Source organism: Heptranchias perlo, unplaced genomic scaffold, assembly GCF_035084215.1.
Source record: "Heptranchias perlo isolate sHepPer1 unplaced genomic scaffold, sHepPer1.hap1 HAP1_SCAFFOLD_852, whole genome shotgun sequence".
Lineage (NCBI taxonomy): Eukaryota > Metazoa > Chordata > Chondrichthyes > Hexanchiformes > Hexanchidae > Heptranchias > Heptranchias perlo.
In genome coordinates, this window is record NW_027139890.1 from 16,806 (window position 1) to 33,546 (window position 16,741).

General features: G+C 52.4%; 2 protein-coding genes across 2 annotated transcripts; both read left to right on the forward strand.

The window, feature by feature from the left end:
• Window positions 1-3,644: 3,644 nt before the first annotated feature.
• atp6v1f (ATPase H+ transporting V1 subunit F) lies at window positions 3,645-6,133 on the forward strand. Its single transcript, XM_067981649.1, has 2 exons — window positions 3,645-3,841; window positions 4,856-6,133. Exons 1-2 carry the CDS (start codon window positions 3,684-3,686, stop codon window positions 5,055-5,057), a joined length of 360 nt encoding a protein of 119 aa, XP_067837750.1. The 5' UTR covers window positions 3,645-3,683; the 3' UTR covers window positions 5,058-6,133.
• A 3,685-nt stretch (window positions 6,134-9,818) lies between these two features.
• Window positions 9,819-12,174, forward strand: LOC137319502 (protein SPMIP1-like). The gene is made up of 2 exons (XM_067981647.1): window positions 9,819-10,702; window positions 11,786-12,174. The coding sequence occupies exons 1-2, from the start codon at window positions 10,162-10,164 to the stop codon at window positions 11,953-11,955; spliced, it is 711 nt and encodes a 236-aa protein (XP_067837748.1). The 5' UTR covers window positions 9,819-10,161; the 3' UTR covers window positions 11,956-12,174.
• The last annotated feature ends 4,567 nt before the right edge of the window (window positions 12,175-16,741 follow it).

Consider the following 16,741-nt stretch of genomic DNA (forward strand, 5'->3'; position numbering starts at 1 on the left):
ATGGGGACGGGAGCTGCACCTGTGTTTTACATGTGCGATCTCTGATCTCTGTTCAGTGCGGACCTGTATCTTATATTTTGCAATTAGTAGGTGCCTTTAGTAGGTGCGAGCAAGTCACGCGATCTCGGGCCGCCCTGATGGTGAGGAATGGGGAGCTGGTCCAAGGCCTGATTGCTGCACTTCTATCAGGTAAGTGACCCGGCAGCAGGAATACCGACTCCTTGGTTCAGGTCTTCTCCAACTTAACCCCCAAAGAGTCTGCAAAGGGATATCGACAGGTTAAGTGAGTGGGCAAGAAGGTGGCAGATGGAGTATAATGTAGGAAAATGTGAGGTTATTCACTTTGGTAGGAAGAATAGAAAAACAGAATATTTTTTAAATGGTGAGAAACTATTAAATGTTGGTGTTCAGAGGGATTTAGGTGTCCCTGTACACGAAACACAGAAAGTTAACCTGCAGGTACAACAAGCAATTAGGAAGGCAAATGGTATGTTGGCCTTTATTGCAAGGGGGTTGGAGTACAAGAGTAAGGAAGTCTTGCTGCAAATGAACAGGGATTTAGTGAGACCACACCTGGAATACTGTGTACAGTTTTGGTCTCCTTATCTAAGGAAGGATATACTTGCCTTAGAGGCGGTGCAACGAAGATTCACTAGATTGATTCCTGGGATAAGAGGGTTGTCCTATGGGGAGAGATTGAGTAGAATGGGCCGATAATGTCTGGAGTTTAGAAGAATGAGAGGTGATCTCATTGAAACATATAAGATTCTGAGGGGGCTTGACAGGGTAGACACTGAGAGACTGTTTCCCCGGCTGGAGAGTCTAGAACTAGGGGGTTTGGTCTCAGGAAAATTTCTCCTCATCTCAGTCCGAAATGCCCGACCCCGTATCCTGAGACTGTGACCCCTCGTTCTGGACCCCCCCAGCCAGGGGAAACATCCTCCCTGCATCTACCCTGTCCAGCCCTGTCAGAATTTTATATGTTTCAATGAGATCCCCTCTCATTCTCCTAAACTCGAGTGAATACAGGCTGAGTCGACCCAATCTCTCCTCATACAACAGTCCTGCCTTCCCAGGGATCAGTCTGGTGAACCTTCGCTGCACTCCCTCGATGGCAAGTATATCCTTTCTTAGGTAAGGAGACCAAAACTGCACACAATGCTCCAGATGTGGTCTCACCAAGGCCCTGTATAACTGCAGTAAGACATCCTTGCTCCTGTACTCAAATTCTCTTGCAATGAAGGCCAACGTACCATTTGCCTTCCTAACTGCTTGCTGCACCTGCATGTTTGCTTTCAGTGACTGGTGTACAAGGACACCCAGGTCCCTTTGTACATCAACATTTCCCAATCTATCACCATTTAAATAATACTCTGCCTTTCTGTTTTTCCTTCCGAAGTGGATAACTTCACATTTATCCACATTGTACTGCATCTGCCATGTATTTGCCCACTCACTCAACTTGTCTAAATCGCCTTGAAGCCTCTTTGCATCCTCCTCACAACCCACAATCCCACCTAGTTTTGTGTTGTCAGCAAATTTGGAAATATTACATTTGCTTCCCTCATCCAAATTATTTTCTGTACCTGTCTATGACATTTTAATGATCTATGTACATGGACCCCTAAGTCCCTTTGGTTCTCCACTGTTTCGAGCTTTTCACCATTTAGAAAGTACTCTGATCTATCTTTTTTAGGTCCAAAGTGGACGACCTCATACTTGCCTACACTGAAATCCATTAGCCACAGTTGTGACCAGTCACTTAATCTATTAATATCTTTGTAATTTTATGCGTCCATCTACACTGCTTACAATGCTGCCTATCTTTGTGTCGTCCCCGGTGATGTTGCCGGTGATTTTCCCAGTTCCCGGTGCTGTTCCCGGTTACCAGTGATGTTGCCGGTTGCCGGTGATGTTCCTGGTGATTTTCCCAGTGATGTTCCCGGTTCCCGGTGTTGTTCCTGGTTCCCGGTGATGTTCCCGGTTCCCGGTGCTGTTCCCGGTGATGTTCCCGGTTCCCAGTGATGTTCCCGGTGATGCTCCCGGTAATGTTCCCGGTGTTTTTCCTGGTGTTGTTCCCGGTGTTTTTCCCGGTGTTGTTCCCGGTAATGTTCCCGGTGTTGTTCCCGGTTTGTGGTGTTTTCCCCGGTGATGTTCCTGGTTCCCGGTGATGTTCCCGGTGATGTTCCCGGTTCCCGGTGATGTTCCCGGTTCCCGGTTCCCGGTGATGTTCCCGGTGATGTTCCCGGTTCCTGGTGATGTTCCCGGTAATGTTCCCGGTGTTGTTCCCGGTTTGTGGTGTTTTTCCCGGTGATGTTCCCGGTTCCCGGTGATGTTCCCGGTGATGTTCCCGGTTCCCGGTGATGTTCCCGGTTCCCGGTTCCCGGTGTTGTTCCCGGTGATGTTCCCGGTTCCCGGTGATGTTCCCGGTGTTGTTCCCGGTGATGTTCCCGGTTTGCGGTGATGTTCCCGGTGATGTTCCCGGTGATGTTCCCGGTTTGCGGTGATGTTCCCGGTGATGTTCCCGGTGATGTTCCCGGTGATGTTCCCGGTTCCCGGTGATGTTCCCGGTGATGTTCCCGGTGATGTTCCCGGTGATGTTCCCGGTTCCCGGTGATGTTCCCGGTGTTGTTCCCGGTGATGTTCCCGGTTCCCGGTGATGTTCCCGGTGATGTTCCCGGTGATGTTCCCGGTGATGTTCCCAGTGTTTTTCCCGGTGATGTTCCCAGTGTTTTTCCCGGTGATGTTCCCAGTGTTTTTCCCGGTGATGTTCCCGGTTATGTTCCCGGTGATGTTCCCGGTGCCGGTGTTGTTCCCGGTTTTGTTCCCGGTGATGTTCCCGATTCCCGGTGATGTTCCCGATTCCCGGTGATGTTCCCGGTGTTGTTCCCGGTGATGTTCCCGGTGATGTTCCCGGTTCCCGGTGTTGTTCCCGGTGTTGTTCCCGGTGATGTTCCCGGTGATGTTCCCGGTTCCCGGTGTTGTTCCCGGTGTTTTTCCCGGTGATGTTCCCGGTTCCCGGTGTTGTTCCCGGTGATGTTCCCGATTCCCGGTGATGTTCCCGGTGTTTTTCCCGGTGATGTTCCCGGTTCCCGGTGTTGTTCCCGGTGATGTTCCCGATTCCCGGTGATGTTCCCGGTTCCCGGTGTTGTTCCCGGTGATGTTCCCGGTTCCCGGTGTTGTTCCCGGTGATGTTCCCGATTCCCGGTGATGTTCCCGGTTCCCGGTGTTGTTCCCGGTGATGTTCCCGGTGTTGTTCCCGGTTCCCGGTGATGTTCCCGGTGTTTTTCCCGGTGATGTTCCCTGTTCCCGGTGTTGTTCCCGGTGATGTTCCCGGTTCCCGGTGTTGTTCCCGGTGATGTTCCCGGTGATGTCCAGCAGATTAATCTTCAATCCCTGGAGACTCCGGCCAGGCCAGGTCGGACGTGCCCTCTGACCCCGCCATCCGCGGCCCCGCCTCACAACTGGCCATCAGTGCGCATGCCCAAAGATGAGACTATCCCATTCAGCGCATGCTCAGATCTTGAGGGGCATTACTCTGTGCGCACGCGCATTGAGTGAAGCGTGGTCGGACTGCGCGCGGCGCTGAGGGGCGTGTGACGCGGCGGGGCAAGTGCGCAGGCGCGCGGCGCGGTGCGCGGGGTATATAAGGCGGGGGCGGGGCCGCGGCCTCGGAGAGCGGGATGGCGATGCGCGGGAAGTTGATCGCTGTGCTCGGGGACGAGGACACCTGCACCGGCTTCCTGCTCGGCGGCATCGGCGAACTCAACAAGAACCGCAGGCCCAACTTCCTGGTGGTGGAGAAGGAGACGAGCGTGGCCGAGATCGAGGAGACCTTCAAGTGAGAGCCCGGGGATCAGCGCCGGGCCTCCGGGGAGGGGGGAACCCGAGCCCGGGGATCAGCGCCGGGCCTCCGGGGAGGGGGGAACCCGAGCCCGGGGATCAGCGCCGGGCCTCCGGGGAGGGGGGAACCCGAGCCCGGGGATCAGCGCCGGGCCTCCGGGGAGGGGGGAACCCGAGCCCGGGGATCAGCGCCGGGCCTCCGGGGAGGGGGGAACCCGAGCCCGGGGATCAGCGCCGGGCCTCCGGGGAGGGGGGAACCCGAGCCCGGGGATCAGCGCCGGGCCTCCGGGATCCAGTTCGAAGGCGGTCATTGTGCACAGCAAGATCCCAGGAAGATGATTGGTCGGTTTGGCTCTTGGTTCAGGGAATTTTGCCCAATGGGAGCGAGAGGCCGAGTGGGTTGCACTCTGACCTCTGCCCCCAGGGTCAGGCCCGGTCTCCCCCCTCGGGTGGGGGAACGAGTGACGTCATCGCTGTTTGTGGGATCTTGCTGTGCCTCTGGCTCCGGGTCCCATTGGGCGATCGGTCTGCCTGCTGGGAGACCCCGAGAGTGGGGCCGGGGTCACTCGGGCAGTGGATTCATCCGGTGGCAGCGACTCGACCCCGGGCCCAGGCCGGAGGAGGTGGGGGGGTCGTGGATCCTGTCCCGGGGGGAGGGGGAGGGGGGGGGGTCGCGGATCCTGTCCCGGGGGGAGGGGGAGGGGGTCGCGGATCCTGTCCCGGGGGGAGGGGGAGGGGGTCGCGGATCCTGTCCCGGGGGGAGGGGGAGGGGGTCGCGGATCCTGTCCCGGGGGGAGGGGGAGGGGGTCGCGGATCCTGTCCCGGGGGGAGGGGGGGTCGCGGATCCTGTCCCGGGGGGAGGTGGGTGAGTTTAGCTGGTTCGGGGTCAGAGGGCAGCCTGTGACTCCGGTTTCTCAGGCCGGAGACTGGTGACCCCTCACCCCTCCGTTCCCATCCAGCCGTCGATATCGGGAGCTGTCCCGTCAGTGAACTTTCCTCCTTTTCCCTGCAGGAATTTCTTGAGCCGTGATGATATCGGGATCATCCTGATCAACCAGTACATCGCGGAGATGATTCGCCACATCATCGATGCCCACACTCTCTCGATTCCCGCTGTGCTGGAAATTCCCTCCAAGGAACATCCGTACGATGCTTCCAAGGATTCCATCCTGCGCCGTGCCAAGGGAATGTTCAGTGCTGACGACTTCCGGTAGCTGGCGTCACCCCCTGTGGGCTTGGGGCATGAGCTGCCTTCACCAGTCTTCGCCTGTGTTGTTTTGTTGTGTGTTGGCCCAATGTGCAGAATGCTGATTCCTCGGGGGCTGCCATCAAATCCCACCCACATTCAGCAGACAGGAGTCTTCGGTCCGCGTGTGACAGCCTCGTTACTGTGATTAGACCCAAAACTAAATTGTCAATCTCAGGAAGATTTAGGAGGAGCTTTACTCTGTATCTAACCCTGTACCTGCCCTGGGAGTGTTTGATGGGACAGTGTAGAGGGAGCTTTACTCTGTATCTAACCCTGTACCTGCCCTGGGAGTGTTTGATGGGACAGTGTAGAGGGAGCTTTACTCTGTATCTAACCCTGTACCTGACCCTGGGAGTGTTTGACGGGACAGTGTAGAGGGAGCTTTACTCTGTATCTAACCCTGTACCTGCCCTGGGAGTGTTTGACGGGACAGTGTAGAGGGAGCTTTACTCTGTATCTAACCCTGTACCTGCCCTGGGAGTGTTTGATGGGACAGTGTAGAGGGAGCTTTACTCTGTATCTAACCCTGTACCTGACCCTGGGAGTGTTTGACGGGACAGTGTAGAGGGAGCTTTACTCTGTATCTAACCCTGTACCTGCCCTGGGAGTGTTTGACGGGACAGTGTAGAGGGAGCTTTACTCTGTATCTCACCCTGTACCTGCCCTGGGAGTGTTTGATGGGACAGTGTAGAGGGAGCTTTACTCTGCATCTAACCCTGTACCTGCCCTGGGAGTGTTTGATGGGACAGTGTAGATGGACGGAGGGAGGGAGGGTCAGTGCTTTGATCAAAATCTTTAATGTCTAACATGATTATCTAGTGATGTTTTGATGTGAGTCCCAGGGTTTTGGTGTTTATGATTATCCCACTATCAGGATGGTTATTTACTGAACCTTCACAATCTTGTCAGGCAGCTCCTGGTTTGTGTTGGCTAACGGCTGCCCAAAGTGCTTCTTATCCGGTCCTATCGAGTTTCCCTTGTGTTGTATTTGTGGTTTTGCTCGTCTCTGATCAATAAATAAACACCAGAGGTTCTCACTCATGTTGCTGGTTTCTGATTTTTTGCAGTGTACGTGAAAGCACTTTGTCCTGAACTCCTGATTCGCACCAAGTCCTGTTCACCCATCACCCCCTGTGCTCACTGACCGACATTGGCTCCCGGTCTGGGAAAGCCTCAGTTTTAAAATTCTCATCCTTGTTTTCAAATCCCTCCATGGCCTCTCCTCCCCATCTCTGGAACCTCCTACAACCCTCTGAGATCTCTGAGCTCCTCCAATTCTGGCCTCTTGCGCATCCCCGATTATAATCGCTCCACCACTGGTGGCCGTGCCTTCAGCTGCCTGGGCCCTGAGCTCTGGAATTCCCTCCCTAAACCTCTCTAACTCTCCTTTTAAGATAATCCCTAAAACCTACCTCTTTGACCAAGCTTTTGGGCACCTAGGGGGAGTGTCTGCTAGTGCTGTTGGGGAGGGTTTAAACTAATGTGGCAGGGGGATGGGAACCGATGCAGGAAGTCAGTGGGAAGTAAAGTGGTGACAGAAACAAAAGGCAGTAAGGGAGAGTGTACAAAACATGACTGGACAGATGGTTTGAGAAAGCAGGGCAAAGACCAAGGGAAGTCCAGATTAAACTGCATTTATTTCAATGCAAGAAGTCTGATGGGCAAGGCAGATGAACTCAGGGCATGGATGGGTACATGGGACTGGGATGTTATAGCTATTACTGAAACATGGCTAAGGGAGGGGCAGGACTGGCAGCTCAATGTTCCAGGGTACAGATGCTATAGGAAAGATAGAGCAGGAGGGAAGAGAGGAGGGGGAGTTGCGTTCTTGATTAGGGAGAACATCACTGCAGTCGTGAGAGGGGATATATCCGAGGGGTCGCCAACTGAGTCTATATGGGTAGAACTGAAAAATAAGAAGGGAGAGATCACTTTGATAGGATTGTATGACAGACCCCCAAATAGTCAACGGGAAATTGAGGAGCAAATATGTAAGGAGATTACAGACAGCTGCAAGAAAAATAGGGTGGTAATAGTAGGGGATTTTAACTTTCCCAACATTGACTGGGACAGCCATAGCATTCGGGGCTTGGATGGAGAGAAATTTGTTGAGTGTATTCAGGAGGAATTTCTCATTCAGTATGTGGATGGCCCGACGAGAGAGGGGGCAAAACTTGACCTCCTCTTGGGAAATAAGGAAGGGCAGGTGACAGAAGTATTAGTGAGGGATCACTTTGGGACCAGTGATCATAATTCCATTAGTTTTAAGATGATGTGGAGATGCCGGTGATGGACTGGGGTGGACAAATGTAAGGAATCTTACAACACCAGGTTATAGTCCAACAAATTTATTTTAAAATCACAAGCTTTCGGAGATTATCTCCTTCGTCAGATGAATGAATGAAAAGGTTCTCAAATCGCATATCTTATACTATGTTGGGACAGCATCACACCAATCAAAAGGTGTCGTTGTTATTCAAACAGGCCAGTCACGGAGAACAGCACGTCCCAGTACACTCGATATACATTGTGTCTATTACACAGGCAGGCAGAAAGAAACTCAAAATGGCAGAGAGAGAGAATTTTTAAAAACATAAATTTTTTCCCCCTTTTTGCTGGTGGGGTTACGTGTAGCGTGACATGAACCCAAGATCCCGGTTGAGGCCGTCCTCATGGGTGCGGAACTTGGCTATCAATTTCTGCTCGACGATTTTGCGTTGTCGTGTGTCTCGAAGGCCGCCTTGGAGAACGCTTACCCGAAGATCGGTGGCTGAATGTCCTTGACTGCTGAAGTGTTCCCCGACTGGGAGGGAACCCTCCTGTTTGGCGATTGTTGCGCGGTGTCCGTTCATCCGTTGTCGCAGTGTCTGCATGGTCTCGCCAATGTACCATGCTCCGGGGCATCCTTTCCTGCAACGTATGAGGTAAACAACGTTGGCCGAGTCACAGGAGTATGAACCATGTACCTGGTGGGTGGTGTCCTCTCGTGTGATGGTGGTATCTGTGTCGATGATCTGGCATGTCTTGCAGAGGTTACCGTGGCAGGGTTGTGTGGTGTCGTGGACGCTGTTCCCCTGAAAGCTGGGTAATTTGCTGCGAACGATGGTCTGTTTGAGGTTGGGTGGCTGTTTCAAGGCGAGTAGTGGAGGTGTGGGGATGGCCTTAGCGAGGTGTTCGTCATCATCGATGACATGTTGAAGGCTGCGGAGTTTTAAGATAGCTGTGGAGAATGATAGGTCTGGCCCAAAAGTTAAAATTCTAAATTGGGGAAAGGCCAATTTTGATGGTATTAGACAGGAACTTTCAGAAGTTGATTGGGAGAGTCTGTTGGCAGGCAAAGGGACGTCTGGTAAGTGGGAGGCTTTCAAAAGTGTGTTAACCAGGGTTCAGGGTAAGCACATTCCTTATAAAGTGAAGGGCAAGGCTGGTAGAAGTAGGGAACCTTGGATGACTCGGGAGATTGAGGCACTAGTCAAAAATAAGAAGGAGGCATATGACATGCATAGGCAGCTGGGATCAAGTGGATCCCTTGAAGAGAATAGAGATTGTCGGAGTAGAGTTAAGAGAGAAATCAGGAGGGCAAAAAGGGGACATGAGATTGCTTTGGCAGATAAGGCAAAGGAGAATCCAAAGAGCTTCTACAAATACATAAAGGGCAAAAGAGTAACTAGGGAGAGAGTAGGGCCTCTTAAGGATCAACAAGGTCATCTATGTGCGGAACCACAAGAGATGGGCGAGATCCTGAATGAATATTTCACATCGGTATTTACAGTTGAGAAAGGCATGGATGTTAGGGAACTTGGGGAAATAAATAGTGATGTCTTGAGGAGTGTACATATTACAGAGAGGGAGGTGCTGGAAGTCTTAACACGCATCAAGGTAGATAAATCTCCGGGACCTGATGAAATGTATCCCAGGACGTTATGGGAGGTTAGGGAGGAAATTGCGGGTCCCCTAGCAGAGATATTTGAATCATCCACCGCTACAGGTGAGGTGCCTGAAGATTGGAGGGTAGCAAATGTTGTGCCTTTGTTTAAGAAGGGCGGCAGGGAAAAGCCTGGGAACTACAGACCGGTGAGCCTGACATCTGTAGTGGGTAAGTTGTTAGAGGGTATTCTGAGGGACAGGATCTACAGGCATTTGGAGAGGCAGGGACTGATTAGGAACAGTCAGCATGGTTTTGTGAGTGGAAAATCATGTCTCACGAACTTGATTGAGTTTTTTGAAGGGGTAACCAAGAAGATAGATGAGGGCTGTGCAGTGGACGTGGTCTACATGGACTTTAGCAAAGCCTTTGACAAGGTACCGCATGGTAGGTTGTTACATAAGGTTAAATCTCACGGGATCCAAGGTGAGGTAGCCAATTGGATACAACATTGGCTTGACGACAGAAGACAGAGGGTGGTTGTCGAGGGTTGTTTTTCAAACTGGATGCCTGTGTCCAGCGGTGTGCCTCAGGGATCGGTGCTGGGTCCGCTGTTATTTGTTATTTATATTAATGATTTGGATGAGAATTTAGGAGGCATGGTTAGTAAGTTTGCAGATGACACCGAGATTGGTGGCATTGTGGACAGTGAAGAAGGTTATCTAGGATTGCAACGGGATCTTGATAAATTGGGCCAGTGGGCCGATGAATGGCAGATGGAGTTTAATTTAGATAAATGTGAGGTGATGCATTTTGGTAGATCGAATCGGGCCAGGACCTACTCCGTTAATGGTAGGGCGTTGGGGAGAGTTATAGAACAAAGAGATCTAGGAGTACAGGTTCATAGCTTCTCTACGTCTACCCTATCAAACCCTTTCATAATCTTAAAGACCTCGATCAGGTCACCCCTCAACCTTCTCCTAGAGAAAAGAGCCCCAGCCTGTTCAATCTTTTCTGGCCCCCCATGTCAGTCTCATTGTTCATGTCACTTCCTGTCGCTCAGTACAATTGTGGGTGTAACACTGACTGCTTAGATACCAGTATGGAGACAGGGTGAGTATGTGGAGAAAGCCCTGGTTTCAGGCCCTGTCTCTTGTGCTCTCCCTGTATGTATGCATGTTTAAAACACTGATCACCTATCACCATGGAGAGAAAGCTCAACATGGACACCCAGATGCAAAACTTCTGGAAAGAAAGCATCACGAAAGAGGAGCTGCTGCGGTTGTGCTGGGTGCAGCGTTTTCAGGCTGATCCCAGCAAACTCCCAGTGAGAGGGAGGGAGCAGAAGAAGTTATTTGCACTGCCACACATAGACCTCAGCAGACTGAAAGAATCAGAACAGAAAAAGGAGGAGGGATCGGCTGAGGAGGCAAAACAGGAAGAGCCAAAAGTAGGAGATGGCGGAGAGAAAGTTGGGACGGTTTCTCTGAGTTACATGAGACCGGTCACCCCCAAGGTGCGCGCCCTGCTCTACGATGGATTCTCTAAAGAGGAGAAAGGCAGACACCAATATCTGAAAGCTCGGACAAACAAAGGCCCCGCTGAGAAATACCAGTTCGCAATCACCTCTTCCTGGGACTACGGCTGGAAATTAGGTGAGTGGCTGAGCCCAGCCAGGGTAGGGGCCGGAGGGGAACGGTCAGGGTCAGTATCGCTGGATAAGGTCAGGGGGGTCAGTATTACTGGTCGGGTCAGTGTTGCGGGTTAAGGTCAGGGGTCAGTATTACTGGTCGGGTCAGTGTTGCGGGTTAAGGTCAGGGGTCAGTATCACTGGTCGGGTCAGTGTTGCGGGTTAAGGTCAGGGGTCAGTATTACTGGTCGGGTCAGTGTTGCGGGTTAAGGTCAGGGGTCAGTAACACTAGGAGGGATCACTAAGCCCAGTGGAAGGACGACTCGGATTGGTGCATATTTAGATACTGCATTTCACCTGAGGGAGATGCTTCCTGGAGGGCGAGTGGGTGTGACCGTGTGTCAGACACTGTCCGACACACCAGGTTCACATCTGGACTCACGTCCATCCTCTCTCTGGATGACAAACCGTACTTTCAGCAGGAAAGAGTCTACAGTTGAGGTGAGTACAAGGGTTTTTTCTAGTTGGGTTCAATATGATCAGACTGGTTTGAATGTACCTCCATTTCAATACATTTTAATAAAATTGGAGTCAGTAAGAATAGGTTTAGTCCATTGTAATCCCATACAGTGGCATTGAACAGGATACAGAGTAAAGCTCCCTCCACACTGTCCCATCAAACACTCCCAGGACAGGTACAGCACGGGTTAGATACAGAGTAAAGCTCCCTCTACACTGTCCCATCAAACACTCCCAGGGCAGGTACAGGGTTAGATACAGAGTAAAGCTCCCTCTACACTGTCCCATCAAACACTCCCAGGGCAGGTACAGGGTTAGATACAGAGTAAAGCTCCCTCGACACTGTCCCATCAAACACTCCCAGGGCAGGTACAGGGTTAGATGCAGAGTAAAGCTCCCCCTGATATTTAACCTCACTAATATAACTGTGACGGTTTCTAATGTCCTGCTGTGGCTCGGGAGATGAAATGATTGTGTTTCTGCCAGTTGGTGTTGAATTGGGGAGCTTGGATCTGGTTTCCCAAACACGTTTCAGACTGGAAGCTTACAGTTTAGAGAGTGAGCTCCGTGTCCCATGTCTGCTCTCGGTTGACACCCAATCCTGATATCAGACTCCTGCTCGTCCCTCTTCAGCCAAGTCTGGGTTGCAGAATGTGTCCCTTCAGGGAGCAGTGACCAGTCCGTGGGAGTGGCTGGAACACTTCATTCAGTCGTTCTGCTTCTCTCTTCACAGATGAAGACGCAGAGTACAAGAAACCAACCTTTGGCCGCTCAGCCATGATAGAAACTGCTTTCTATCGAAGAAATGGGATGTTCAGCAAGCAAGCCCCAAACGATAGCCTGGACTGATTGAGGAGCGGGACGGGGAATCAGTGCCACCTCATGGTGCGGCTTCTCGGACTGGTCTTTGCTCCTGGACCCCGCCCATAACACAGGACCAGGTCCCTTGGGGCTTTGCTTGGGGCAGTTCTGAGAGGTGAAGTGGGACTCACTCAGTAACTGACACCATCTGCTTTAGATGCTCCAACAGATCCTCCAGTTAACAGAGTCATTCTAATAAAGCTTTGAGAGAGATGTGTATGGCTTGATACCACTTCTGGGGGATGGACAGAGGTGGTGAGAGGGGAGTCCCATTCTCCGAGGGGATGGATGGAGGGGGGAGTGGAGTCCCATTCTCCGAGGGGATGGGTAGGGGGAGGGGGAGTCCCATTCTCCGAGGGGATGGATGGGGGGTGGGGGAGTCCCATTCTCCGAGGGGGTGGGTGGGGGGTGGGGGAGTCCCATTCTCCGAGGGGGTGGGTGGGGGGTGGGGGAGTCCCATTCTCCGAGGGGGTGGGTGGGGGGTGGGGGAGTCCCATTCTCCGAGGGGATGGATGGGGGGTGGGGGAGTCCCATTCTCCGAGGGGGTGGGTGGGGGGTGGGGGAGTCCCATTCTCCGAGGGGGTGGGTGGGGGGTGGGGGAGTCCCATTCTCCGAGGGGGTGGGTGGGGGGAGGGGGAGTCCCATTCTCCGAGGGGATGGGTGGGGGGAGGGGGAGTCCCATTCTCCGAGGGGGTGGGTGGGGGGTGGGGGAGTCCCATTCTCCGAGGGGGTGGGTGGGGGGAGGGGGAGTCCCATTCTCCGAGGGGGTGGGTGGGGGGAGGGGGAGTCCCATTCTCTGATAGGATGGGAGGAGCGAGGGGGGGAGTTTGACCCATTGCTATTTATGGGATCTACTAATGCACAAAATGGCTGCTGTGTTTTATATAATCACTGTACTTTTCAGTGATTCAGTGTGTGAAGGTTTGGACCTGCTGGGAAAGGTGGCCAGGTGAGAATGTTCATACCCTATTCCACCAGGTGTGTCCGATGGGAAAGGAGCGACTGGATGGGGAATGGCCAGCGGACACCCATCACCAACTGACACAGGCAGGAGTGTCGCAGAGAAAGCTCAACACCTCAGGACTCCCTTCAAATAAAACATCTCCATTCGCACCTCCGCTAAAGCCGCAGCACAGAGTCTGCATCAGTGGTTCGCGAGAACAGGGAGCAGTTAATCCCTCTCCCTCACACTGTCTCTCAGTAACCCCTCTCCCCCAGCGCCCTGTGTTACTGACTGTATCTCTACTGATGTTAATCCCTCTCCCTCACACTGTCACTCAGTAACCCCTCTCCCCCAGCGCCCTGTGTTACTGACTGTATCTCTACTGATGTTAATCCCTCTCCCTCACACTGTCACTCAGTAACCCCTCTCCCCCCAGCGCCCTGTGTTACTGACTGTATCTCTACTGATGTTAATCCCTCTCCCTCACACTGTCTCTCAGTAACCCCTCTCCCCCCAGCGCCCTGTGTTACTGACTGTATCTCTACTGATGTTAATCCCTGTCCCTCACACTGTCTCTCAGTAACCCCTCTCCCCCAGCGCCCTGTGTTACTGACTGTATCTCCACTGATGTTAATCCCTCTCCCTCACACTGTCACTCAGTAACCCCTCTCCCTCCAGCGCCCTGTGTTACTGACTGTATCTCTACTGATGTTAATCCCTCTCCCTCACACTGTCACTCAGTAACCCCTCTCCCCCAGCGCCCTGTGTTACTGACTGTATCTCTACTGATGTTAATCCCTCTCCCTCACACTGTCACTCAGTAACCCCTCTCCCCCAGCGCCCTGTGTTACTGACTGTATCTCTACTGATGTTAATCCCTCTCCCTCACACTGTCTCTCAGTAACCCCTCTCCCTCAGCGCCCTGTGTTACTGACTGTATCTCTACTGATGTTAATCCCTCTCCCTCACACTGTCTCTCAGTAACCCCTCTCCCCCAGCGCCCTGTGTTACTGACTGTATCTATACAGATGTTAATCCCTCTCCCTCACACTGTCTCTCAGTAACCCCTCTCCCCCAGCGCCCTGTGTTACTGACTGTATCTCTACTGATGTTAATCCCTCTCCCTCACACTGTCTCTCAGTAACCCCTCTCCCCCCAGCGCCCTGTGTTACTGACTGTATCTCTACTGATGTTAATCCCTCTCCCTCACACTGTCTCTCAGTAACCCCTCTCCCCCCAGCGCCCTGTTACTGACTGTATCTCTACTGATGTTAATGCCTCTCCCTCACACTGTCACTCAGTAACCCCTCTCCCCCAGCGCCCTGTGTTACTGACTGTATCTCTACTGATGTTAATCCCTCTCCCTCACACTGTCACTCAGTAACCCCTCTCCCCCCAGCGCCCTGTGTTACTGACTATCTCTACTGATGTTAATCCCTCTCCCTCACACTGTCTCTCAGTAACCCCTCTCCCCCCAGCGCCCTGTGTTACTGACTGTATCTCTACTGATGTTAATCCCTCTCCCTCACACTGTCTCTCAGTAACCCCTCTCCCTCAGCGCCCTGTGTTACTGACTGTATCTCTACTGATGTTAATCCCTCTCCCTCACACTGTCACTCAGTAACCCCTCTCCCCCAGCGCCCTGTGTTACTGACTGTATCTCTACTGATGTTAATCCCTCTCCCTCACACTGTCTCTCAGTAACCCCTCTCCCTCAGCGCCCTGTGTTACTGACTGTATCTCCACTGATGTTAATCCACACCCCACACGCAAACACCCCCACACTGACCCACACAAACACCCAGACACTGACCCACACACATACACATAGAAACATAGAAAATAGGAGCAAGAGTAGGCCATTCGGCCCTTCGGGCCTGCTCTGCCATTCAAAATGATCATGGCTGATCGTCTAACTCAGTACCCTGTTCCTGCTTTTTCCCCATATCCCTTGATCCCTTTAGCATTAAGAAATATATCTGTCTCCTTCTTGAATACATCTAATGACTTGGCCTCCGCTGCCTTCTGTGGTAGAGAATTCCACAGGTTCACCACCCTCTGAGTGAAGAAATTTCTCCTCATCTCGGTTCTAAATGGCATACCCCGTATCCTGAGACTGTGACCCCTGGTTCTGGACTCCCCAGCCATGGGAACATCTTCCCGACATCTAGTCTGTCTAGTCCTGTTAGAATTTTATATGTTTTGATGAGATCTCCTCTCATTCGTCTAAACTCTAGTGAATATAGGCCTAGTCGACCCAATCTCTCCTCATATGTCAGTCCTGCCATCCCAGGGATCAGTCTGGTAAACCTTCGTTGCACTCCCTCCATGGCAAGGACATCCTTCCTCAGATAAGGAGACCAAAACTGCACACAATACTCCAGATGTGGTCTCACCAAGGCCCTGTATAACTGCAGTAAGACATCCCTGCTCCTGTACTCAAATCCTTTTGCAATGAAGGCCAACATACCATTCGCCTTCCTAACTGCTTGCTGCACCTGAATGCTCGCTTTCAGCGACTGGTGTACAAGGACACCCAGGTCTCGTTGCACCTCCCCTTTTCCCAATCTATCACCATTCAGATAATAATCTGCCTTTCTGTTTTTACAACCAAAGTGGATAACCTCACATTTATCCACGTTATACTGCATCTGCCATGTTCTTGCCCACTCACCCAACTTGTCTAAATCACATTGGGGCCTCTTTGCATCCTCCTCACAGCTCACATTCCACCCCAGCTTTGTTTCATCTGCAAACTTGGAAATGTTACATTCAGGTCCCTCATCCAAATCATTGATATATATTGTGAATAGCTGGGGCCCAAGCACTGATCCCTGCGGTACCCCACTAGTCACTGCCTGCCACCCGGAAAAAGACCCGTTTATTCCTACTCTCTGTTTCCTGTCTGTCAACCAATTCTCAATCCATGCCAGTATATTCCCCCCAATCCCATGAGCTTTAATTTTGCACACTAATCTCTTGTGTGGGACCTTATCAAAAGCCTTCTGAAAATCCAAATACACCACATCCACTGGTTCTCCCCTATCTATTCCACTAGTTACATCCTCAAAAAACTCCAGGAGATTTGTTAAGCATGATTTCCCTTTCATAAACCCATGCTGACTTTGTCCAATCCCGTTAATGCCCTCCGTGTGTTCTGTTATCACATCTTTTATAATAGACTCTAGCCCAGACACTGACCCACACAAAGACCCCCACACTGACCTACACACAGACACCCAGACACTGACCCCCACACTGACCCACACAGACACCCCCCACACAGACACCCCCCACACTGACCCACACAGACACCCCCCACACTGACCCACACAAACACCCCCACACTGACCCACACACACAACCCCCACACTGACCCACACACACAACCCCCACACTGACCCACACAGACACCCCCCACACTGACCCACACAGACACCCGCCACACTGACCCACACAGACACCCCCACACTGACCCACACAGACACCCGCCACACTGACCCACACAGACACCCCCACACTGACCCACACAGACACCCCCCACACTGACCCACACAGACACCCACCACACTGACCCACACAGACACCCCCACACTGACCCACACAGACACCCCCAACACTGACCCACACACTGACCCACACACAGTGAGCAGCGGATTGCAATGTTTTATTGTGAAAGTCGATGGGGGGCCCCCACCCCCCTCACGTCCTCAGAGACTGAAATGTTATGTGAGCACCAGGGTCCCCAGAGGTGTGGCCGGTGCAGGGTGGGTTGTTACATTAACCCATTCCCAGATAACCAGTTCACAGCTGGGAGCCTGAGCTCTCAAT

What these genes read in the sequence shown, in the direction of transcription:
- atp6v1f (XM_067981649.1), top strand. Translation starts at nt 3,684, where the DNA reads ATGGCGATGCGCGGGAAGTTGATCGCTGTGCTCGGGGACGAGGACACC. An exon ending in GAGATCGAGGAGACCTTCAA is followed by an intron (nt 3,842 to 4,855) that starts GTGAGAGCCCGG and finishes TTTTCCCTGCAG; the next exon opens with GAATTTCTTGAGCCGTGATG.
- LOC137319502 (XM_067981647.1), top strand. Translation starts at nt 10,162, where the DNA reads ATGGAGAGAAAGCTCAACATGGACACCCAGATGCAAAACTTCTGGAAA. An exon ending in CAGGGGGGTCAGTATTACTG is followed by an intron (nt 10,703 to 11,785) that starts GTCGGGTCAGTG and finishes AGCAGTGACCAG; the next exon opens with TCCGTGGGAGTGGCTGGAAC.